This window comes from Scardinius erythrophthalmus (assembly GCF_964197995.2).
Source record: "Scardinius erythrophthalmus genome assembly, chromosome: 19".
Lineage (NCBI taxonomy): Eukaryota > Metazoa > Chordata > Actinopteri > Cypriniformes > Leuciscidae > Scardinius > Scardinius erythrophthalmus.
Window position 1 is genome coordinate 35,456,503 of NC_138239.1, and position 26,285 is coordinate 35,482,787.

A 26,285-nucleotide genomic window follows, 5' to 3' on the forward strand; every position below is an offset into this window, starting at 1 on the left:
TCCGCATATAGTGCGAGAATTGAAGATCGGATTTAAACCCGTTTCGCAAAAACACATTTATGTGACCAGGCGTAAATGGAATCGTTTTGATAAATCTGATAGCTATCCGATCTGAGAAAACGCATGAAGTGGCCAGTAAATAAATCTCTTATTTGTAAACTTGTTTGCATTCTGTTGTATGTTGTTGCGCTTGCTTGTAGTATGTCATTTTTTTACATGCTGTTCATTCATCCATTGCTGATAATTAGACCAGTCCAATAATTTCCACATATGTCTAGCTAGCTTTCGATTATCAGAGCTGGTAACAGACTTGCTAACAAACACTCGTTCTCTTATGTGTTTTTTGCATTATGTTTTATTGCCTAGCTTGCCTCACAAACTAGTTTGCCAGCTGAACTCAGGTGTTGTGAGGTGTATTTATCACATAGTCCTGAGGGATATCAGACGACTCTGTTGACGTTGATTCTTGCGATTATCATGAGAACAGTTTTCAATATCTCACATAAATATCAGGACATAAATAAGCCTAGCGTAGAGGTTGTAAATAAACGAGCACAATTTGCAAACTAGATAAATTTCAATAATCATGTCTTCGGAGTCTGTGTGCCTGTTCCATGCCCGACGCAGGTACCGGTGTACAGGGTGGGGGGGGTGGAGGGGTATTTACGACAGTGCAAGTATTCCACAGCGACTCTAGGGGTCGCTGTTCGACAAAAACACAAATTCTCCACAGTGTCCCTTTAAGTAGTTTAACATTTAATATTTGGCAATTGTATTACAAAAGAAATGATAATGTCTAGGGATGTAAACAACTCAACAGGAGCCAATTTCAGCATTATAGGCATAAGATTAAGAATGAATGTGTGCATATTGCGATGAATTTAATGAATTTCATTACAATTTCCTAGCTACAATTTCCTTCAGTAAATTCACTTATCATCCTTGAACCTGCACTAGAAAAATGTGTGGCTTTGACAAGTGTGTTTATAGACTGTGGTTAGGACAGTCATTTAGCCTATATAAAAGGCACAAAAACTGCAAATAGATCAAATGCATTACTTTACAATGAGGGATAGTTCTTTAAATATTTTTCTTCATAAGTCTCATTCTTAATTTTATAAATTTTCTCTTTTTGACAAGAACCCCCTAAGTGTCTGCAACCTTTGTATGTCCATGGCAGGGTTTTTATAGTTAACAAACTACAACCATAAACAAATAAAAAATATATTTGTTAACTGAAATAAAATATAAAAAAATCTGTTTATAATTTTCATGTTTAAATTGATGTACTAAAACTAAAACTGAAATAAAAATGATAAGTCTATCTATAAACCTAAAGAGATCTATAAAATCTAATTAAAATGACAAAAACACAACAAAATTACTAAAGCTTTAACCACAATTAAAATAAAAATGGAAAATATAAAAAATAAAAACTAATTCAAAATATTAATAAAAAGTATAATAGTATAATGACACTAAAATAACATAAAATAACTGGTTTGTGCTCATAATTTAAATGAATAGTTAAAAATTGAGGTAAAAATTCTGATAAAATTGTGTTATCATTTACCTATTCAAAATTTGTCATTCCAAACCCAAATGCTATTTAACATAAAACATTCTCATGGCCATGTGTTCACTTTTTTCACTAACACAGACGAAAATGATAAAGACTGGCATGGTTTTAAAGCTACTGTTATAAAATGTTTGCCCTCCAGAAGTCTTACAGTGTGTGATTATTATTATTATTTTTTTTTCAGAGCTTGACAGCCCCTGGTCACATGCTTTAATTTTATTACAAAAAAACATTCTTCGAAATATGTCTTTTGTGTGTGTGTGTGTGTGTGTGTGTGTGTGTGTGTGTGTGTGTGTGTGTGTGTGTGTGTGTGTGTTCCACAGAAAAAAGTCAAAGAGATGCAAACTTTGAATGAATTTCACTGTTCAGGACCTGAGCATGATGACTCTTATTGATATGCAGTGCCAGTGTCATCGCTGCAGCACTGAAAGAAGGGCTGTGAAACACGGCAATTATGAAAATAATGAATCTCACCGTGGCCTTGCTGGAGCTCTCCTGAAGGTCCCAGAGCAGCACGTGGTTTTCAGCCAGCGATATGACACGCTTTCCGTCACCCATGGGCTCCCATAATACACTGCAGGAGACATGAGAGAGGACATTGTCAATGGCTCACCACAAATTCAAAGCAATTTCAAAGAAGTTACTGATTGAATAGTGCTCTTTGCATGATGTTGATAAGGCTATGAGGTGTAGAGCAATTAACCGAATTACACAGTCTACATATCTATTATCATTAGCTATCCAGACATCAGATGCAGTACATCGAGACACTGAAAACATCTGTGTGAGAGAAAACAATTGGCAAAGACAAGTTAAAATGTCATCTGCAATCAGAGTATTTAATATGGATATAAATCACTAAGATTGGATTTACTATAATAAGACTTTCCATACACACCAGTAGCATATATTTACATACATAGCTTCTTTCTGTAGAAGTTACTATTTTCTGTATACTATTTGTATAGTCACAGCGTGTACAAATAACAAGGTCACATGAGACACAGCCATCTTCTAACCGTATACATGGGCTGGGATCTACAGTATATTCTCAGAAGGCGAAGCACTGCTACTTGGGCGGAGTGATTTGCTCGCAGCGCCTGAGAAGCCCGTGGTGAGGAGCAGAGAGTTCGCTCAGAGTTGGAGTAAATCACTCCGCAGAAGTAGCAGTGCTTCGCCTTCTGAGAATATAGTTCCCAGTATGTGTCTCATGTGACCTTGTTATTTGTACACGCTGTGACTATACAAATCACAACATGTAAATAGGAAAATGTTGGCGTTATTTTGTCACTTACTAGGAGCAGTATGCTAGCTGGAGCCGTTTACCTCCAGTCTTTGTGCTAAGCTAGGCTAGCGGTGGGTGCGTCAGACAGAGTTACGGCACGCACAGAGATGAGAAGGGTATGTAAGGACTTATCTAACTCTGGGGGATACGGTGAAGAAGCTAAAGTCCCAAAAAGTCGGTGTGTTCCTTTAAGACAAACCATGTGTAAATTCATTAGTGTCAACACAATTGCTGAGTATTTTCTCCTTAAAACTGCAGTGAACCAAAGACAGTCTCAAAAACACGGTTTGAAATCGCTGGTGTTTCTGACGTCACAAACTAACTTGTAACCAATCAGATCAACGTGTGATCGTCAACGAGTGGATCTCTGAGCTGCTGTGAGTGAGTGGAGGCGGGGCTCATTTGCATATTCATAGAACCGCATACACAAAATGAGGGAAGGGTGTCTAGTTAACTTCAAGCTATTTTAAGGCATGAAGAAAAGAAAAAAATCCAAGGAAAAAAAGATTACATATATAATTTTGGTGATCAAAGATGAGTGGGATAAAGGGATACAATTATTGACTAAGGGGGACTTTAATTAAAGAGATATCATAGAGAGTCATAATAATTTTAAATGATTCAACTCTGCTGGTCCCTATAAAGGCTATGCTAATAATATTTGAAATGACTCTCAATTAGTGTGACTGCATCAAAGTTGAACACATACAGTACATTTGGGCTAAACACGACTAATGAAACAACAAAAAACACATTTTAACTAAATATTTAGTTCATCACTGGACAAGTAACTATACGGAGCTCCTAAAGTGACCTTTGCAAAAATAAAAATATACAGACTTTCACATGCTCACATTTTCTTACGAGAAACTTAGAATACAGTATAAAATACAGATGTTTTCTTTCTTTGACTTTCAGGTTTTACCAGTTATGATAAGACTTGAATTGTAACAGCATGTATGCATATGACGCTGATTTTATGCATTTTAATGAATAAAGACAACATGAATTTAATTATAAATATTTGTATGTTGTTTAATTAAAATAAAACAAGAAGTGTTGTGTCAACACATTGCATGTATAAAACTAACCAGGAATAAGTGTATATGTGATGCTTGGGTAAATGGTAAATGATTCAAGTTTGATCTGAGGGAAGAAAGCAAAGTAGGAGGAGAGGTGTTGCCAGGGAACCCATGTGTAGCAAATGTCCACAGTATAAAAGGTGTGCAAGCATCGACTGGCCTCCGAACATCGCAGAGATTACTTCATCATTACTGAAAGTATTGACTGACCTATATAACACAGTTTGCTTTTGTTTCTACTCAGGCTCCAATTGATCTAGCAGCGGTGGCTCTGATAACCCATCACACAGCCATTAGCCTGTCTCACGCTGCCATCACTGCTCGCTCAGCACGTCCTATGCACAAAATCTCACAAATGCTCCATTGGCCACAAAGTGCTCAATGGGCATTGATTAAGAGGCGTCCACCAGCTTTCACAATGAAGCGATTCTATTCTGTGAGACGAAAAACTAAAAACAAACATAAAACACAGGAGGTGACAACAATTTCGTACATTTTTCATTGATATTTTGTCTATTTTCTTCAGGGGAGCCTAAATTGGCATGTTTTCAAAACAGGCACATGTGTATTTGAGAGAGAGTACAGAGAAAGTTTGTGAAAGACATGAACATTCCCTACACTGCACTTTAACACTAGTCTCACGTCGTCAGAATCTTGACTATTTGATCAACATGTACACCAACAATGACAATAGTTTATTTTTCTGACATATCAGGGCAGGTATGCGTGGATTTGTCTTTGGCTGACTAAGCAAACACCAAGGATAATGTGTTATTGTTTTCAGCAAGAGCCATGTGAGAATCAGGGATATGAGGAAGCAAGACATGTCATTCATCTTAAACAGCAGATTTCACAACAGCAAACACATATGAGACCCTCATTACACTCAAAGAGACAGACCCCTGAATCCGTACAGACTATATAAATGCATTAAGTGTGAGTATAAAGGTCCATAAAATAAACCTCAATATGATCAACTTTGTGGACCATATTGCAGCAACTGCATAGTTCTTCTGCTTTATGGTTTACAGTGCAAGGAAAATCAAGTCCTTCTACAACCAATTATCTATTTAGCTGCTTGTCCAGCTCCTTTTACTTCATGACTAGTTTGGTGCAAATCACATGAGCTTTGAGCACATATAAAAATGCCTCCAAATTGACTTATACCCAACCTTTGGATCATCAATTACATTTGGGTCTCTACACTGGACCTAAATCCATTACTTTCTCAGGCAATGTCATTAAATCCTGCCAAACGATTACTGTCACCACACAACCCAGCCACGCTGCTCTGATCAACATCATTCAGCCTCACCCAGGTAAAGTTTGAATCTTGAGGGGTTTTCAGCTTGATATTACTTTCCCTTCTCATAGTTCCTATTATGGCCAATGCACTGAGGGCCTTGAAAAAAAAAACTGTTGTGTAAATCCCAAACAAACTTACCTAAATCAGCATACACTTTTGCCAGCAAGCCCTTTTTCAACAGCCACTGGCCAAATCTTCCCCTTGAATATTTTCCTAGCATGGGCTTCTTCCAAATGATCCACCCAAAAGAAGGATGCTCTTCTTTGCTTCAAAGACCAGAAGAATGTCTGGTTTCAAAGAATAAACGTAAGTCCTTTAGTCACATCCATTGAGACCTGCCAGTCATGTACGGATGCAAGGACTTGGTTTCTGGTCCTGGCTGTTCACCAGACCCCTTAAAATTTGGAAGCACGCTCCAGCCTCCCCCAACTCAGCATGGGTATCTTTTGGTATCTGGCGTCCTTGTAGTACATTACCTTAATCACCAGAGATGTTAAGGGCAACCGTAGCTTCATAGCTCTGGTGAAAGCTAGTAACCTGCTAACCCAACCACATACGCCAACAACAGTCAAAATTCCCTTGGATGCCATGCAGGCCTTGTGCCTTCCAGGCAGACGTGACTGGTCGACTGCTCTCAATCAAACTTTCAGCTTGTGGCAGGTGGCCTGAACTGCTGTTGTGGCCTTCAGGCTGCTGCAGAACCATTAAGACCATTACTTTTACACACAGTCCCCTTGTCCTACTGGACAAGGTGGGTAGACAGGTTTTCTTATTGAAAACACTTTATAATTCACTCTTTTCTTAAAGGGCACCTATCATGCTCTATTACAGGATCACAAGAATAGATTTACACAAATCTGTTAACAGGCTGACATGCATCAAACTGCATAGTTCAGAAAGCAGTCATTAGAAAAAATGTGAGAACACAACAAATGGTTGTTGTTGTACAGCTGAGGAATAGTGTTAAAATACATTTTAGTCGCATTGGTGAAGTCTCATTTGTTCGGGTTTGTTCACGTTGGTAAACAGTTTCGGTAGTGAGGCGTGTCCAGCTGTATTAAATTCCGACATTTAAGGTGAGTATAAAATCAAGTAGTATACCGTGGCAGCCCTCTTGTGAAGTCCTCACACACTTCACTTTCTCACACACCCCTCGCCTGACTGTTAGGGGTGGAAGTACTGGTCTGCTCATCTCCAACGATAGGAAATTTTATCTCTTCATCTCTGTGTCCCAAAAGCTCATTTGAATCATGTTCAATTACTATAACCATCACATTAAAATTAATTTTGTAATTGTTTATTGTCCCCCAGGTCAGCTTGGCAGTTTCTTGGAGGAGTTGTTACTCTCATCCTTTCCTGAGGATGGTACTCCTCTCGTAGTTCTTGGAGACTTCAACATCCACCTAGAAAAGCCTCAGGCTGCTGATTTCCACACTCTGCTGGCCTCATTCGACCTCAACCGAGTATCTACTGCGGCTACTCACAAATCAGGTAACTAATTGGACCTTATTTACACATGCTACTGCTCCACTGACCATACACTGCACACTTCAGATCACTTTCTCCTCACTCTTAACCTCAACCTGCCTCAGGACACAACACACACTCCACCACAGGTCACCTTTCTACAAAACCTACGCTCACACTCACCCTCTCGCCTACCCTTTTTGGTCTCATCCACACTTACAGTACCTTATATTTAGGTACTAACAGTGCAACCGAGACTCTTTTCTCCACTTTAACATCGTGCTTGGACAACTTCTGCCCCCTTTCCTCCAGGCCAGCCAGCGTCTTACCTCTCATGTAGGTCCTTTAGGGTGTCGTGGAGGGGTGACGTGTCTAAGTTGCAACATCTAGCTACCGGGGTGCCTCAGGGCTCGGTGCGTGGACCACTTCTCCTCTCCATCTACATGTCATCACTAGGATCTGTCATTCAGAAACATGCTTTTTCCTATCACTGTTATGCTGATGACACACAACTCCACCTCTCATTCCAACCAGAGGATCCAATGGTAGCTGCGTGCATCTCATCCTACCTGACAGACATTTCTTGCTGGATGAAGGACCACCACCTTCAACTAAACCTTGTGAAGTCAAGTTAAGTTGCTTGTGGTATCGGCCAATCAAAAACTACACCACAACTTCTCCATTCAGCTATGTTTCATCATCCATTAATCAACCAAGGTCAACCAGGAACCTTGGAGTTGTGATTGATGAGCAATTGAACTTCACAGACCACATTGCTAGAACTGCCCGGTCCAGCAGATTTCCCTTATACAACATTAGGAGGATCAGTGCCCGGTTGCATAAAGCACCTTAAGTTTTTCCCTTAAGTATGATACTTAAGGGGCGATTTCCCCTTACCTAAGAGAATAACTTAAGGGTGTTGCATATAATCTCTTAAACGGTTCTCTTAGGTAAGGGAAACATTTAAGTGTTTCACGACAGCGATCCTGGATTCACGTTATAAAAGCCTGTTGTTGCCATAGATACGCAAAACACTAACACTAGCAATTTCGCAGAGCCCCCGCAACCCGGTGAACCACTCTGCTGACAGACGATTTATGCACGTGGAAAACATCTCCCACTACCGTCTGAAAACTCCCAGTTGCAAAAAAAGGCGGTGCTACAAGCAGTTGTAACACTGCAGGAAAAGAGTGGTTGCGATGTGTGACATGGTCAAGGTCGCCGATGTCAAATATTGCACGTCGATCAAATCGGTATTCTTGCAACAATTTTTCATTGCTAAGATGGTCCAAAGGGTTCTCCCTATCCCTAAAAATTCTTCTTGGCACATAATGATCTTCAGCTGGTTCCATAAATTCAGTTAAAGAAAGTCTCACTTAAAGGGGACCTATTATGCCCCTTTTCACAAGATGTAAAATAATTCTCTGATGTCCCCAGAGTGTGTATGTGAAGTTTTAGCTCAAAATACCCAACATAATTTTATTTACAGCACGTTTAAATCATCATCATTTTTTGGGTCTGTGAAAAACGCACTGTTTTAGTGCTTCTCCTTTAAATGCTAATGAGCTGCTGGTTCACGGCACAGGGGGCGGAGCCTAAGCAGCCACAAATCCCGCGATCAGAGCTAGAACAGGGGAGATGATAATAATAATACAGACAGTCACAGTAATGGTGTTCATTTCGACCATAAAAATGCCTACAGAGTCAGAGAATATATGCTGTATGGAGTTGGAAAAGGTATAGTTTAGTTTAATTACGATTATAACCTATTTGGCATTGCTTGTATACACTATTAATGCAAGCCTGCTGTAGGACTCCGTCTGACGATCTAATTGTCTGAATGATGACACAAAATATACTGATGAGTTTAATATAGTTTAAACTTTATGACAAGTTTATGTCACACAAAATATGAAGCATCAGTTTTTCTTCAGAAAATCACTGTTAGAGCTGAGTAAACAGTATAAGAAGTGCATAAGTAACTTACATAAATTTCTGTAGAGTTGAGGGAGCATTTTCTTTGAAAACAAAATGAATCCACCTCGTCTTCAGTGGCTGGCAGATTTCAAGAGTAAATAGAGAGAGCTATGTGAATGAATACATCCAGCTACAACACCTTCAACGCTTGGGAGATGCTTCGACGCTTCTCGTGAGTGCATTGCTGCAGCAATGGCTGATGTGTACAACTCGCAGTGAACTCGATCAGGGCGGGTCTAAGATATAACGGTATGTCAGTCAACACTCGTGGGCGGGGCCTGTGGCTTTAGTGATGTCACTAATCCACATTCTGAAAACAGGTCGTTTGGAGAGACTGCTTTTGATTTATGGAGATTAAAAAAAAAGGAGTGAGTGGATTTTTAGCACTGTAGGGTGGTTGTGTACACACACTGCCAACACATATTTATGTCCAAACACCATACAAAAGTGAATTTTGCATAATAGGTCCCCTTTAAAGAAACCCTTAAGTAACACTTAAGGGTTTTTTTCTGCAACACCCTTAGGTTTAAGGGCACTTAAGGGAAAATTACACTTAAGGTGCTTTATGCACACACAGGCCCTTCCTATCAAAGCATTGCTACAAAACTCCTTGTCCAAAAGCTTGTTCTATCCAGACTGGACTTTTGTAATGCTCTCTCGGCAGGCCTTCCAGCATGCACTGTCAAACCTCTGCAACTGATCCAGAATACTGCAGCTAGAGTGGTCTTTAACGACCCGAAGAGAGCACACGTCACTCCTCTCCTCACAAACTTGCACTGGTTGCCAATTGCCACTCGCATCAAATTCAAGGCACTGACGCTTGCCTCCAGAACCACCACTGGCTCTGCTCCCTTTTACCTAAACTCATTACTCCAGACTTACGTGTCAACCAGAAGCTTGCGTTCTGCAAGTGAACGTCGCCTTTGGTGCCATTTCAAAGATGCACAAAATCACTTTCACGGACCTTCACCTTGACTGTTCCTGCTGGAGGAATGACCTGCCTAACTCAACCCGAACTGCTGAGTCCGTAGCAATTTTCAAGAAACGACTGAAGACGCATCTTTTTCGGCAACAGTTGATCCATTAATACTAATACTTTATTTCATTTTGTCTTCTATTCTATATCTTTTTATTTTATTTTATAATACGTAGACTGCGTTAGACTAAACTGGGAAGGGTCACATCACTTACATGTTGTCCTATTGGTAGTTTAAATGCTTCTACTGCTCTCCTCATTTGTAAGTTGCTTTGGATAAAAGTCTGCTAAATGATTAATGTAAATGTAAATGCACACCAAGCAGGAAAACAGCTAGTTTATTTTATTGTAACCTTTGTGCTTTCTCCACATGCTTTCTTCTCTGTGGTGTCTGCATCCCTTTCCTCCTCTAATTACTACTTCTTTCTTGATGTGAATGATTCTAGTATACATACTCCAATATAATGCTGAAAATATCTGCCTTTTTACCTCCAGGACAGAATATGTGGCACCCTCTAGCACCTTGCTCGCTGATTCTCTTTGTGATCATTGGACCAAGCTCAGTGCTGCAGAGAGGTAATGGCAAAATATCCATCTAATCTGAGCCAGTATCAATGCCTCCTCTCCCTTCTCCTCCAGGTTTCTGCTGTTAAAATCACTTACTACCAAAAGAAGGTTATTAGCACTTTGGACACCCGCAAATTCTTCACATTATTCTCCTCTCTCTTCCCACTAACTATCTGCCTGCTGATGACTTAGCCACATTTTTTCACTGATAAGGTAATGACCATTAGCAACCAGTTCTGTACACCACACATCAACAACAAACCTCTACCTTTCTTTCTTCTGTCCTCTCAGAGTCTGATGTCTCTATATTATTTAATTTCAATTGTCCTACAACCAACAGCCTATTCCTTGCACATAGGGCCAGATTTACCAAACAGTTCAAATTAGCCTGAGAGTGCAATTCCAAAATAGTGCCGATGGGAGTGAAAAGTGCTGCGCGTGACCTACTGACGACACGCAAATTAAAGAACACAGACGCAGCCGGATCATTTCCATAATGACCAACACAATCTACCAAGAGCAGCGCAAATTAGCGTCTGGTTTAAGACATGTTTTTTTTTGGCCAGTAAATAATGGCGCAAATACCAGTAAACTGACGAGCGCAACCCTTAGTAAATCACCTTGCATGATTCATTTAAATACTCTCCTCCCATAAATGTTGTGTCTAAGAGGGAAACTCCTATAAATGCATATATAATAAGGTCAGCCGCAAAAATAACCCTGTCCACATTTTTTCAGGAGGGTTGGGCTGATAGACGATGCCATGACAGACATCACAATGTTGAGTCTTGATAGCGTGGCACATTGTAACTCAGTGTTTCAACGAGCCCGCTATTAGAACTGTGCTGTTCTATGACATTAGCAATTTGTGAGAACATAAAAATTGGATTGAGAAACCATGAGAAACAGGCTGAGAATAAAGACTGAGTGTCAATGTTCAATGTTCAGATATTATTATTTTAAGAAATGTGGAGCATTCTAGCTCATCTATTGTGTCCTGTTCTGTGAAAGCTATGTGTGGAGGAAGGGGAAGGTTGTGCTTTTCTGAATGTGTTTCTTCTTCTGTCTATTTTCCTACATAGTTTTGAACTATGCAGTGTTTTGCAGTGTGTTCATTGTCAAACTTTTCAATTACTTTAATTATTAAAAACACCATTATTTTATATGAAAAAGTTGATTTTATTTTAAATTGTCTTTTTTTTTTTTTTTTTTACTGGATCAGATAACATTTTAAGCAGTCATTTGGTTATGTTACAAAGTTCCCCACATATGGGGCATGTTGTCACATTTCACTTCCATTCTTTAGGGGTAAATAAAGTAAAAAGTATACACTGTAATAATGAAAACAAGCCCACATAATTGTACTAGACATCTGTGAAATTAATGTGGGGGGGGAGAAAGAAATATTCTGAATCCCAAGTGGATTTACACAAACTGAGAAAGTCAAAATGTGTCAGGTTGTGCCCCGCTCTCCCCTACATGCATGTAGTACATGTAGTCCGGGGAAACAATATATCAAATGCTCGAAAGTTGAATAAAGAATAAGGAAATAGATGAAAAAAAAAAAAAACCTACCATGTTGTTCATGGTCATGAAAGCCTTGGCTAAGAAATGTTCCATCATTACTTCAGTCTGACTTTAGAAGAGCTACTTGTGGGTTATTCAGGCTTTATTGTGATTCTGGCACACTGATCCATCAGCAGGCTATTGTTTATCAAACACTGCATTTTTATAAGGCGTCTCTGTTATAGTTCACTCATTGCAGTTTGTCTAATCAATCTGGCAACTGCTGTTGATGGTCCCAGGGCGGTCTCCACTGTCCCCTGTCAGACGGATGAATGATGGGGGAAACGAGGTTACCAGGAACATCTTCAATCAAGCCATTTTTGAGGCCGGAGTAAAAGGCTGCTGCAAACCTCATTCGTGCTTATGCATATTCAAACTTGCAAAATGTTGCACCGAGTTTGGCCCCAAAAGACATCAGTTCTGACATGTCTTGAAACTGATTGAGACTTGTGAATTTTTCTGTCCGTTTTAAACAAAAGCCAATTTTGGTGGTATGGAAAAGAGCAGCTGGGTCATTATCACATCATGGAAGAAAGAAAGTCTGATGGGTTTAAACATGATTTACATTTTTACATGCTTGGCCTTTTATGTTGCAATACAGCGAGGCGCAGATTTGAATTTGTTGAATATTTTAGCTTGAATGAAGCAAAATTCCATTAGTATGTGCAACTCCCTCATCTGACGGATGCGAGTATGATGGCCTGCCATTTCAAAACACAAGCAGGATTTTTTTCTTTATTCTGTGTTTTGAATTACGGAGCATGAAATAAAGCGTGCGGATCTGAGACAAAAGAAATAGGCGGAGGTTGAAAATAAAACCGAACGGATGGGTGCATGAAATACAGTGCAAATAGATTTCTGTAACATCAAGAAAAGAACAGAACAATAGATTGAAGGGAGGCAGAGCCAAAATGCTGCAAGAGACGGAGACAAAGCGAGGCAGAGAGAGAGAGAAATGGAAATAAAAGCCATGACGAGAAGGATAGCAAAGCTAGGAAAGAGGGAGGAGAACGGGGAAGCTGCAGGGCTAAATCGATAGCGTGTGGCGTGTGGCGTACCAGGCCGCGCTGCCGTGGGCCGTGTTGTCAAGGTGACAGAGAAGCTCCAAGGTCTGCGGGTTGTTTGATGAATCGTCGGGGGACTCGTGGCTGCCTGATTCCCATTCCGGGGGCATCCTCCACACCGCCGCACATGTGAGCACACGACTCTCAGACGCTGCCCGACAGGAGACACACACACAACACACTGTCAGAGTCTCACATCAGCATGCACATACACAAAACACGCTTAAAAACACATGCACGACAGCTTCAGCTCAATTGTAATCTGAAAATAAAATAAAATGCACACCCGTCACCGATATAAATCATGTGAATAAATTTGATCATATTATTGGAGGGTTAATGCACTATTGGGTAATTTCTAATGTATTGTTCCTCTCTGGATTGTCTTCCAGCAGCACATGTCATAAGTCATAATATGCCATAAGCATGCATATACACAAAACACGCTTAAAAACACATGCACAGCAGCTTCAGCTCATTGTAATCTGAAGCACACTGAGTGCAGAACCAAAATGAAATAAAAAATGCACACCATCACATATAAATCATGTGAATAAATTTGGAAGATTGGAGGGTTAAAGTATGGGTAATGATTATGGTTTGTTTCCTCTCTGGATTGAATTCCAGAAGCACATGCCATAAGCATAATAAGCCATAATATGCCATAAGCATACATATACACAAAACACGCTTAAAAACACATGCACAACAGCTTCAGCTCAATTGTTATCTGAAGAACACTCCAAAAAATAATAATAATAATGCACACCATCACATATAAATCATGTGAATAAATTTGGAGGGTTATTGGGTAATGCTTATGGTTTGTTTCTAATGCCTCTCTGGATTGTCTTCCAGCAGCACATATACCCTGATGTGCAGTTTTGTTCTCTGAGAAGCGTACACTGCCTCTGGAGGCCAGATCACTCATAGCGCTTTTCATTTCACACACTCATCTTTCAGATTGGTGAAGATCAGTATAAATACATTTCCTGTCAAAAGTTGGGAAAATGACAATTTCTTAATGTTTCTGAAAGAAGTCTCTTCTGCTCACCATGGCAGCGTTTATTTAAGAAAAATACAGTAAAAGCAGTCATGCAGCTGTTTTCTGTGTGAATATATTGTGAAATGTGATTTATTCCTGTTATCAAAGCTGAATTTTCAGCATCATTACTCCAGTCTTCAGTGACACATGATCCTTCAGAAATCATTCTAATATGGTGACTATTATTATCAATGTTGAAAACATTTTGTGTTGCTAAACATTTTTGTGGAAACGGTTCCATTCAAACATTTGTGGTAAGATTAAAAAAAGAGAGAAATACAATTTTTGTTCATTTATAATGTTACAAAAGATTTCCATTTAATAAATGCTTTAATAAATGTAATAAATAAATGTAATAAATGCAAATAAAAGCTGTTCTTTTGAATTTTCTATTCATAAAAGAATCCTGGGGGGGGGAATCACCATATCCACAAAAATATGAAGCAGCACAACTGTTTTCGACAATAATAATAAATCTTGTCGGAGCAGAAAATCAGCATATTAGAGTGATTTCTGAAGGATCATGTGACACTAAAGACTGGAGTAATGATGCAGAAAATACAGCTTTGATCACAGGAATAAATTACAGTTTAACATATTCACATAGAAAAGTTATTTTGATTTGCAATGATATTTCACAATATTACTGTTTTTATCGTAGGCTCTTTTGATAAAATAAATGCAGCCTTGGTGAGCAGATGAGACTTCTATCAAAATATATATATATAAAAAAAGATATTTCCAGACTTTTGACAGGTATCAGGTTCTTACCAACACTGATCACTAAATGACAGATTTGGAAATATTGAAAATTCAAAAAGTGTACTACTAGTTATGGGTTACTGATAAAACCTTAAGCTAATACTTACACATTTACAACAACATATGGTTTGTGTATTCTCTCAAGTATTTTTAAAAGTTTATAACTCACACTATAAATAAATAAAAAAACAAACCAACAAAAAATACCTGGCAGTTGTTGTTGCCATAAATTCACAGTAAAACTGTATTTTTCAACTTATAACTGTATTTCATTTAGAGATATAATACTCAAGGATTCAAGGGAGGATTATTGTAATTCTGAGACATGACGTACATGAAAATAACAAACTATACTGAGGTCCACTAAAATCAAGACTAAGCAGAAATAGCAGAAAATAACAAATAAAAACAAACAGTAGCACAATAAAATCTCAAATTAGGCAAAACTAAAAACTACATAAGTTAATAATTAATATAAATATGAATATTTAAATATTCAAGTGTTATTGTACAACTATTTAGTGTGGGAAAATAATGAAGATAAAAGAGTCTGTAGTGTGTGTCTACTGTTGCATTCCTTAATGCCCAGTTCCGATTTGTTGACTATATCTGATTTTTTTGATGACCAGCTTTTGAAAGTGACTCATATTGGATATCTGCATTTACACTATACACATGGTGAAGCAACCCAAGGTTTACATACTGACCCGGAAAAGCTTGGGCCGAAAAGGAAATAAAAACGGCGTGATTTGCAATGGATGCAGACAAAATTATAATTCAAGCTTTTGCTTTCTGCACCATCTTTAAAGGTCAGCAAAACATTGGGTTGAGCCTTCATCCTCCATTGCGCCATTGAAAAGAGTCATGTATAGGGAATATCCGATCTATCCGCTTACATGGCAGATGCAAATGAACATATCTGATTCACATCAGATTTAATTCCACATATGAATGAGGCCTGAAACCAATCTGAGAGTATCAAACCCATTCAGCTTTTTCCCTGCTTACACATTTGTGGGTCATATCCAATCTGTGCCACATGGGAGGAAGAAAAATCAGAATTAAACCATGAAATGTAAATGCAGCCTCAGTCTAACAGCTTCTGGAGCCTTCTTCCTGAGTGAAGGGGGGTAAACGGTCCATGAGGAGGAGTGGGTAGAGTATGATCCTGGCAGCACTGTTCCTGCATCTGCGGATGTAGACGTCCTCCACTGCTGGGAAACGGCGGCCAGGGATCTTCTGTGCAGACTTCACTATCCTGTCTGCAACAGAGCGGTTTCCGTACCATGCAGAGACACGTGCTGTAAGGATGCTCTCCACACCACACCTGTAAAATGATGTGAGGACTGTTGTTTGCAGGCCAGCCCGCTTGAGCCTCCTCAAGAAGCACAGCTGTTGATGGGCCTTCTTTATTAGGCCGACAGAGTTGGTGTGCTAGATTTGGTCGTTGTTGATGTGTACCCGCAAGTATTTAAAACTGGAAACGACCTCAACAGCTGCTCATCAACTGAACTGTCAGAAATAGGGGTACAGTAGGAGTCCATTTCTGTCCCCCAAGGTACAATCTACACTAACGTACCCCATAGGGCTTATTATTGGACCTCAAGGTACATATATGTACCTTTTTGAGGGTCAAAAAGCATTAAAAGGTACATATATGTACCGTTTCTTTTAAAGGTTAAGGTACAATATTGTACCCTTGAGGGTACAGCCCCAGTGACAAGCCATTGTACCCCTAAAGGTACAATTATGTACTTTATTTTCTGAGAGTGACTCTGCTTTTTACTTTAATATGTACTGATAATACAAGTGGCACAATAGAAAGCCACATGATAAATCAGAGTTCATTTTAAGTGGTCAGTCGATAAAACATGGCCAACAGTCTCACATATAGATGGTGCACAAAGACAAAACACCATCAGGATGACATACATGACACTAAATAAACATGTGCTTGTAACGTGTGTGTTCCACAAAGTCGTGGAAGGCATCTTTTTCTGCCCGAAAATGTGCTGTCGCTTGGGCAGATGATGTCCACACTTGTGTTCCAGGAGCGCAATCTCTGGCTGAACCGGGCCGAGTGAAGACTCCTGTGGTGAGTTTGTTTTTTTGTTCTGCCACTAGCACTACGGTACCCACACATTCAACAAAAGAGCAATTTCCTCAATCGCTGGGTCCCAAGAGGGCGCGGCTAACAGTGAGCGACGCTATGCCTCGCCACTCTCAGCCCACTCTTCTATCGCCAGCAGGCAGGAGTCGAGTTTCGAGGACACGACGACTTCTTACACGTCTCCTGCCATTCCCTCACAGAAACCACGGAGCAGGTACATGTTGCATCGCACACTCAGACCTCACTCCGGGACGCTATGGCTTCGGGTCGGGTCCCTGTCCTCCACCTCGCTGCCCCACCGTGGGTACGTCTGTGATCCCACTGGTCCCACTTGTTCTGTGTCTGGGAGCCTGGCACCCTTGCCCCTCTACAGAAGGTGGGTGTTCGCATCCTCAACTATCTCGGCGACTGGCTCATCCTGGCCCACTCGCGAGATCAGCTGTGCGAGCACAGGGACTCAGACACCTCAGCCATCTGGGGCTACGGGTCAACTGGGAAAAGAGCAAACTCTCCCCCTGCAGGGTATCTATTTTCTTGGTATGGAGTTGGACTCGGTCAACATGACAGCACGTTTCACCAGCGAGCGTGCTCAGTCCGTGCTGAACTGCTTGCATTCCTTCAACGGCAGGACAGCGGTTCCACTGAAACTGTTTTAGAGGCTCTTGGGGCATATGGCATCCACAGGACCGCTTCGTTCTATATGAAGCGAATCAACATAAGATCAGTCTTACTTAACCCTCTGGGGTCTGAGCTGTTTTTGGGGCCCTTGAGATGTTCTGACATGCCCTGACATTTGTGCTTTTTTCAGTTGCTTATAAACATATTAATGGCAAAGGTGTAAATTCACTCTATAAAGCACAAACAGGGCTACCATAATATGTGAGCCACGTGTATGTACATGTTTTCATTTTTGAGAGAATAATGTTTATGCATGGTTATTGAAAAAACTAAAAACTAAAATTTCTGAAATAAGGCCACAAAACACATAGTAAATATGTGTCAATAAGACTTTTGAATAATGGATGTCCTCGCCTAGTGTTTTTTCTTCAAAATCATGTGAAAATAGTCTTGCTTTATCGTTCACATAAAACCATACATTGATTTAAATTGATGTAAAACAGGTTTTGCTTGGAAAGCCAATATGCGAGGAGGCGTGAACGAGGAGTGGTTTACAACTTAGAACACCCACTCTGCATAATGATGAGCTATTCACACAGGTGTGAAACTGGCTGAGCCACAATGCAAGGACAAAGGATATTTAGAAGAAGACTTATATTGACCATTTAAGATTTTGCTTACATCTATCTTGTAAATATGTTTTGCCATTTTATTAAAAAGGTTACAATTACAACAATATTACAATTTCAACAATATTTCAAGTGTACTCTTTCTTTGTAAAAAAAGAAAATGATTATAGGCCTACATTTTATCTATGTATTCATTACTTTCATATTTCGCCTGACTGTAACGTTGTTTTCATGAAATATTAGGGCATATTGTTAATTTGCAGTTTAATACGTTGCTTATACAAATAGCCTACATTTTATTTCAACATATTTCAGTCGATTTTTACTCATCTCAGTATAGCAATACAGTTTGCTGAAACATCATCATTCATTCACACACGCGATTTAAATTTAAACTGTCTTTGCCAGCTGTGGTAAACAGCGCGCATCTCTGCCGTTCATTCATTCATAAACAGAAACCCACGTGAAGAAATTCACGTGAGAAGGAAAAAAACTTACTAGTATTCCTCAGCTCGCTCCTCGATATACCCGCACTTCTGGGGGACATTTTCCATTATTATTCCTCACAGCTGCAAGACGGTGTAAACAAGTAATGATCTGAATAAACTTGTGTTTTCTCGCGCTGATATGGGGGCGTTCACAGGTTTGCGCGGATTGCCTCAGTCATTTGCGTTTGAATAGCGTGCGCTCTCCGTGGGCGGAGTCACATTACATCTGAATTAGATGTAATTAGCTCGACTGGAATCGCTCTCTTTTAATACAGATTTCACAAGATGAGAATATTTGTTTTTTTATATAAATTACTTCATTAAAAAGAAGAGAATTCAAGCTTCATGCCTGTGTGACTGTATGCCTGTTTGACTGAGTATTCGCTGAGTTATTGTTCATTTTCGGACGCATTTCAGAATGGACTACACTGGCAGAGAGAAGGCAGAACTCGCTTCGTGTTTATTTTTCTTTTTTTGGCAAAAAGCACAGCACTTTGTTTTTATTGTGAGTATACACAAAAATAATACACATTTAACAGAATCGATTGATGTATGAAACTTGTTTTGTAAAATCAAATTCAAAAGAGTATTTCGGGTCTCAATTCAACTCATAAGGAAAAAAGCGAGCAGATCACGCCGGCGTGATCTCCGACCTCTGAGGGTTAAGTACATGCAAAAATAATAAGAAAAAATTAAGTGAAAAGAATAGAAGATTTCTGAACAAATTTCTGTAACTTATCAGGGTATTTAACCCTCTGGGGTCTAAGGTGTTTTTGGGGTCCTTGAGATGTTCTGACATGCCCTGACATTTGTGCTTTTTTCAGTTGCTTATAAACATATTAATGGAAAGGTGTAATTACACTCTATTTAGCACAAACAGGGCTACCATAATATATGAGCAACATGTATGTACATGTTTGTATTTTTGAGAGAATAATGTTTATGCATGGTTATTGAAAAAAAACTAAAAACTAAAGTTTCTAAAATAAGGCCACAAAACACATACTAAATATGTGTCCACAATACTTCTGAATAATGGATGTCGTCGCCTAGAGTTTTTTCTTCAAAATGATCTGAAAATCATCCTGCCTAATCATTCACATAAAACAATACATTGATTTAAATTTTGTAAGACACTTTTTGTTTGGAAAGGCAATATGTGCAGGGGCGTGAACAGTCCAACACCATCATGAATATTGAGTGGTTCACACCTGAGAAGACAATGGCCCGCAAAAATACATAATGAGCCATTCATTCAGGTGTGTCACTGAGCCACAAGAAAGAATGCAAGAGCAATATATATATATACTATATAATTGGTTCACATTTGGAAGCATCTCAATTTTTTTTTATTTTTCCACAAATTGTGCTTGCAAATTGTATAATATCCAAGGTAAACATGTCTAGTAATTGTGCAGTTAATTCTCATACTGTATTTTCAGAAAGTTTTGGAATATGTATCTTCTCCCCAAATTTGTCACTAATAAAACACAATAAAAATTATTTAAAGAAAAGGCTTATATTTACCTTTTAATATTTTGCTTACATCTACCTTGTAAATATATTTTTTGCTATTTTATTAAAAAGGTTACAATTACAACAACAATTCAAGTGTAATCTTTCTTTGTAAAAACTAAAATATACATTTTATCATACATATTTCAAAGTTAAGGATTCATTACTTTGAATATAACCTACATTGGAACAAACACTATAATAACATATTAGTTGATGACTTTATTTTTGACAAAACATACTATATTTAATTATGAGCAAACTTTTACTTTTACTCCACTACATTTAAAGCATTTTATCTTAGTTTTGACTTCACTGCAGAAAAAAAAATATAACCTGCTGTTATTACAAAATGAAGTACTGAAATATTGAAATAAATTATGTGCTGCCTCATTCTATGAAGATAATACACATAAGATCAGTTTTACTGTACATACAAAATGAAAAGAAGTGAAGATCTGTCTTCAGTATTTACAGGATTATTGAACTTCATCCACCACTGCTTAACTGTGATGAAAATCACTGCAATGCACAGCCACAAACAGCTTATTGCTTTTCTAAAATGACTGTAACAGCAATAAAAAGAATTTTTTTTTTTTGGAAAAATAGTTACATTTTGGTATGTAAATAGTTACAGTTAGAGTTAATGTATAGTGTAATATTCACTAATCCACTAATAAAGCTCGGTAGATTTAATTCTGCAGTTCTTTCTTCCTAGTAAAGCTGTTGAAATGCCTGTCACTGGTGTAGTGGAGCACACGCATATGGTCGCATCGATATCAGCGCGGTTCTCAGATCAGATAATTCAGCGCTCAGCGCGGCATAAGGTGGCGGGCGGGGGTGATGATCGAGCCAGACTCTGTGCCGCCCGGCTACTCCATTAGCTTGAATGTCACGGTAATTACATTCCTCTTTTGAACTCCACTATGACATCTTGCACATTGGCCTCATCATAATGAAGATCGAAGGAGAAATGAAAAAAAAAAAAGTCCCCATTTTCACTCAGGAAAGAAATGTTCCCCCCTATGAGAACTGTCAGTAACCAGCCACGGGCGTCACTCTTATAAACACGGATTTAATTAAAATTTTCACTTTCAATTGTTTCATCATGTTTGTGTACGATTTTTAATTGCCTCGAGGCGAGTGCAAGAATGTGTCATATATTGCATTAACAACCTGTGTGACATGACTGTGTGAGTGAACTCACAGCGTATACAGCACATATAAACATATAAAGAGTCTTTTGTGAACTGTCACCCACGAAGCAAAATTAAGTACAAAGCACTTGTAGCGGAAGAAAGCAGTGGAATCGTAAATGAAACATTATGTGCACAACTTCCGAAACAACAGAATCCAAATCAAACCATTACAGTTAAAGACATCACAGTCATGCTTGTGATAAAAAGGCTGCTCTAAACCATAGACAGCAAAATTAAGCTGCCATATAAGATAGCATGTTTGATCAAAAGAATAAAAATGTGAATACAGTTCATTTTGAATTTAAAGAGGACCTATTATGCTTTTTACACGTTCATCTTTCTTTAGTGTGTAATGTTGCTGTTTGATCATGAAAAAGCTCTGCAAAGTTACAAAGCACAAAGTCCCTCCAGCGGGAGTTATTCTCTATATCAGTATCAGTGTTTCTGACACGAGTTTCTTTCCGGGAACAAACACGTCATAATATTCCTCATCTAAATAACACAGAATAAAGGGGCGGGGCCTGGTTTAGTTAGTTAGTAGTGTGTTAAACTGGTGGTTATGGTAAGGGGCGGGACATTTCCCCAAACACACTCAAAGAGCTTGACCAATCACAACACACTGATCCAGCCGACCAATCAGAGCACAGTGTGCTTTTTAGAGGGGGGAGCTTCACAGAGACAGGACTAAACAGAGCGTTACTGGCAGACTGTGAAGAGAGGAGCTGCAACAATGGAGAATATGAGGAAAATAATGTGTGTTTTTTCCATTCAAGCATGAAAACCTGTTCTAGTGGAGCCCAAAAACAAAATCAAGACTTTGTAGAAGGGCAAAATATGGCCTCTTTAGGAGTTCAAACATGAAAAAAAAAGACAAAAATGTCTGTCTCTTGCAAGTTTTCCTACACTTTAAAAAAAATAAAAGTTTATAAAAGGGTGTTTTCACAGAAATGCCATAGAAGAAACATTTTTGGTTCCTCAAAATAACTTTCAGAGAGCAGTTGTTAAAATAACCATGTTTTTCTTAGAGTGAATAACCTTTTAATAATCTATAGAACTATAAAGAACCTTTTGAGCATTTGAAAGGATCCGTGGATGTAAAACTTTCTTCATGAATCCACAGATGCAAATAATGATATAATAATGAAGCCGATAACCTTGATTTTTAAGAGTGTAGTCAGTTGAGTGTAGTCATTTCTATGATCGGTTGCTCAATGTGAACATCTATAGGCAGCCTTAAAACACAAACTATGTGTCTACGTGTTGTGAGAGGAAGAGAAAGACTCACTCTTGTTGTAGCAGGTGGTCAGCACCGCCTTGTCTGCAGGGCTGCCGCTGATGTGCCATATCTCACCGGCATCGTGCAGGAGCACGCTCTTATTAATCATATTATTCTCATCATCAAAGTCAATGATGTGAATCTGCGGAAGAGAAAAAGAAAAACACAGCTTTGAGGAGAGTGTCCTGACACGGCAGGTAAAAGAGCTGGGACTTCACTCGCAGATATTTACTTTAATATGACAGGAAAGGAAATCTCAAACACCTTTTAACTTCACACACTCTTGACACTGATTTCGCAGGTTTTTATTTCAACTTTGAAGAGACTGCATCTTTTGAACTTATGTTAGATGCATAAAAGTTAGGCAAAGCATCACACATGTGAAGAGTTATTATTTTACTGAGAGACCACATGTGCACTGTGAGTCTATTAAAGCTACAATATGTAATTTTTTCACCGCTAGGGGTCGCTAACCTCTTACAATAACAAAGGTGTAGATTGATGACGCAGTGATAAGCGGAATCATGGAACTTGCCGTCATGCCGATGGATCTAATAATGTTTATTTGATGTTTTTAACATGACTGTGTTGTGAAGCAGGGCGCGATTGCTAATGAGAGACAGGTATCAGCGCCACTCGCGAGTCCTGCGGATATAAAGAAATAAGGACATTTCATTCTACCGAACTAACTTACCCGCAAGTGCTGAATAGTACTCACACAGGTCAGTTTATTAGACGAATGAAACTTATGAGGTAACGCTGCGCTGTTTCACTTGGTCTACACTATCACACTAAACTGCATATGAGTGTGTTGAAGTTATAATGTTATTCTATGTGTTAGTTTGTCTGTATGAGACTAGCAGTAAGCTAGATCAACATTAGAATAACATCACTGATCATCATGTTGAGCTATATAAAACAGTGTGAGCGCGCCGCTAAACGTTACGCAGTTGTCCACGTCTGTCGCCATGGTTACTATGGCAGTGCGAGTGGAAACCAGGGATAACGCGGATATGACGTCATTGACAGGTGACAAGTGAACAGGGACGAGCCATTGTTTAAAATCGGAATTTCTCTGAAATTAAAAATCTTTGGAAACTTTTGGGATATTGTACTGTATGTGCACAACTGCAGGAAATATATCACACTGTGCAAGTGATTTTTGGATATTTTACTACAAAAATCTTACACATTGCACCTTTAGGTAAATTCCATCATGTGCAAAGTGTAATTGTGTCCACATCACAAAAATCCTCTTCGAAATCAGAAATACTTCCAATCTGTGTTTTTGTCCTGTTTTTCACTAAAAATATCTAAACATCCTTAAAACAAGATAAATTCACTGGGGAGGCCAAAGTCCTAAATAGATATCTTGAATATTTTATTTGGATAAATACATTTATAATCTTGAGCTTAGATAAATCATTTAGATACATTTTCTTTTCTTTTTTTTAAGAAATTGAGTGACATTTTATATATGCACGATTTTAAAGCAGTACAGTATGCATCAACATAAAGATTAACAATCGAGATTTGCTTGATTCAGGAAATGTAAAATTAGTCAATTTAATTAGGCACATATACTTATAGTCTTATATTTAAAGACTTCACTGATTTAGTGATTTTATTTTACCTGGTTTACACTTAAATATCTAAATACATTCAATGAAAGCAATAAATACATTTTCTAAATACCGGCTTTACAAATTCTCCTGAAAAACATACCTCTAATTTACAGTCTTTCTAATTTCAAGATGTCTGTTACTTTGAAACGTATACATTTCAAGCATAAATCTCACATCTTATTTTACTAAGAATTTTGTCATTGTTATATAGTTGTTATATTGTATTTGTGTTTGATGTGTATGATAGAAATAGAATATTGGTGATGTAAGAATGATTCTCCACCTATACTGATTTTAGTATATGAATGGCATATTAACTGGCTGTATGCAAAACTAGACCAAAAGGTATTAGTCTTGCTGGCCACTTGCGTGAGCATGTTAGTCTGAGAAAGAGAGAGCGCATGCATACGTGAGGGCATCTCTGCCTCTCAGGCTGCTGAAAGTTGGAAAGGAAGCCATTAACCTTGGGTTGGACTGCACTGAAGGAGAATTATTAGGCAACGTTATAATTTTATGGAGGGAAGCAATACAAATAAATTCCAATGGCTGGACAGGATAATTGGAGGCGTTGGAAGGTTCTGTAATGAGTGCTGGGGTTGGAGAGACTTGCTCGTGATTTATCAGCCTGTGCTGTACTAATGCGAGTGAATTATCACATGGGCCTCGTCTCTTGCCGTAGTCATTACGTGAAGGAGGGGTCAGGGGCTCAGGTAGGGAATGGCCTGCACTTTAGGTTCACTCATGCTCAGGACAGTGGTGAAGGGTCGTATCAGTAATGACACACAGGCCTCGGTGTGTGTCGCTCGAGGGCTGAAGGAAATGACCGGCTGAAGAGTAAGTTTATGAAGCCGAAGTCTTTTTGATCACAGCAAATAATCATTTCCTTACCATACTAATCATTTTGATACTGTATATGCTTAAAACAAGAAAAAATTATCTATTTAGCAGCTGCCAAGTGAAAATATCATCTTAAAGACACAGTTGTGCTCATAAGTTTTATGCTAAATATGTAAAATACTTGTCGATTTTTAAAATAAGGATGAAAAAAAATATCAATAAATTATTTTATTTTTTTATCAAAATGCAGCCCTGCCCAGATGAAGCTATGATATTTCACAAATACTTTACAAAATACGACTAAATTTACAGAAATGATGCAGTTCAACAGTTGACATACATATCCTCCTTAATATTCTTTTATGACAGCTCTGGTCTGGTTTGTCCTGACCAGTGAAGCCGCCCACAAATATCCTCCGGGTCTGAAAGTGCAAGGTTTACAGCACTCATATGTAACGACTATAAAGGGCTGCAAATAGTCAGGAGTCAACAAACAATATCAAATGATTAGTTAGTTCACCCAAAAAGTTTGTACAGAAGGAACACAAAAGAAGACATCTTGAAGAATGAAAGTCAATGGGTTCCAGAGATGTTTTGGACCCCACTGAGGTCCATTATATGGACAAAAACAGTTGAAACATCAAAATATCTTCCTTTATGTTCCACAGTAAAATAAAGTCAAACAGATTTTGATGTGGAAAAACATGAGTGACTAAATTATAATGTTGTTTTTATTTTTGCCATATTTAATTTTTTCTCTTTTATAACCAAGGTAATGTAAATGTTTGAGCAGGGTCATCTGCGTAACTTCAGCTACTACTTTATCTAGAATATACTGTATGTTATTCAATTCCTTTGGGGCAAATAATGTATGATCTTATTTATTATTAATCTTTATTTTTCCTATTATTTTATTATTGTAACATTAAGTCCCAAGGAAAATGAAAAGGTTCCAAAAAGGAATTTATTATATAAAAACAAACCAAATGAATCCACAGATGAGCAGGTAACGTGCCAGCATGTGAACAAAGCAACACAAACAATACCAGACAAGGAATATAAGGAAATGAGGAACTTAGACATGGTGATGAACTAACAATAGACAGGTGTGCTCGTTAATGAATGTCCATGGTAACTAATGACTGGGGAACAGGTAACTGAAGAGAAACGTCCATTAAAAGCAAACTAAACACCAACAGAATGTGGCAATTATATATTATTGTATTGTCGGTATTTTATATTATTTTTTATCTAATTATTTATAATTCATCTTAATTAATATAATAAATAACATATATTGATTTTGGCTTTT

At 38.4% G+C, this 26,285-nt stretch overlaps 1 protein-coding gene across 1 annotated transcript in view; it reads right to left on the bottom strand.

Moving 5' to 3' along the window:
- Positions 1–26,285, bottom strand: part of eipr1 (EARP complex and GARP complex interacting protein 1) — a 51,322-nt gene that overhangs the window by 23,268 nt on the left and 1,769 nt on the right. Inside the window, exons 3-5 of the mRNA XM_081347796.1 lie at positions 22,521–22,653; positions 12,864–13,020; positions 2,054–2,153 (exon numbers count right to left, since the gene is read on the bottom strand). Of these exons, the coding sequence (XP_081203922.1) occupies positions 2,054–2,153; positions 12,864–13,020; positions 22,521–22,653 (390 nt within the window). The remainder of the gene's footprint in view (positions 1–2,053; positions 2,154–12,863; positions 13,021–22,520; positions 22,654–26,285) is intronic.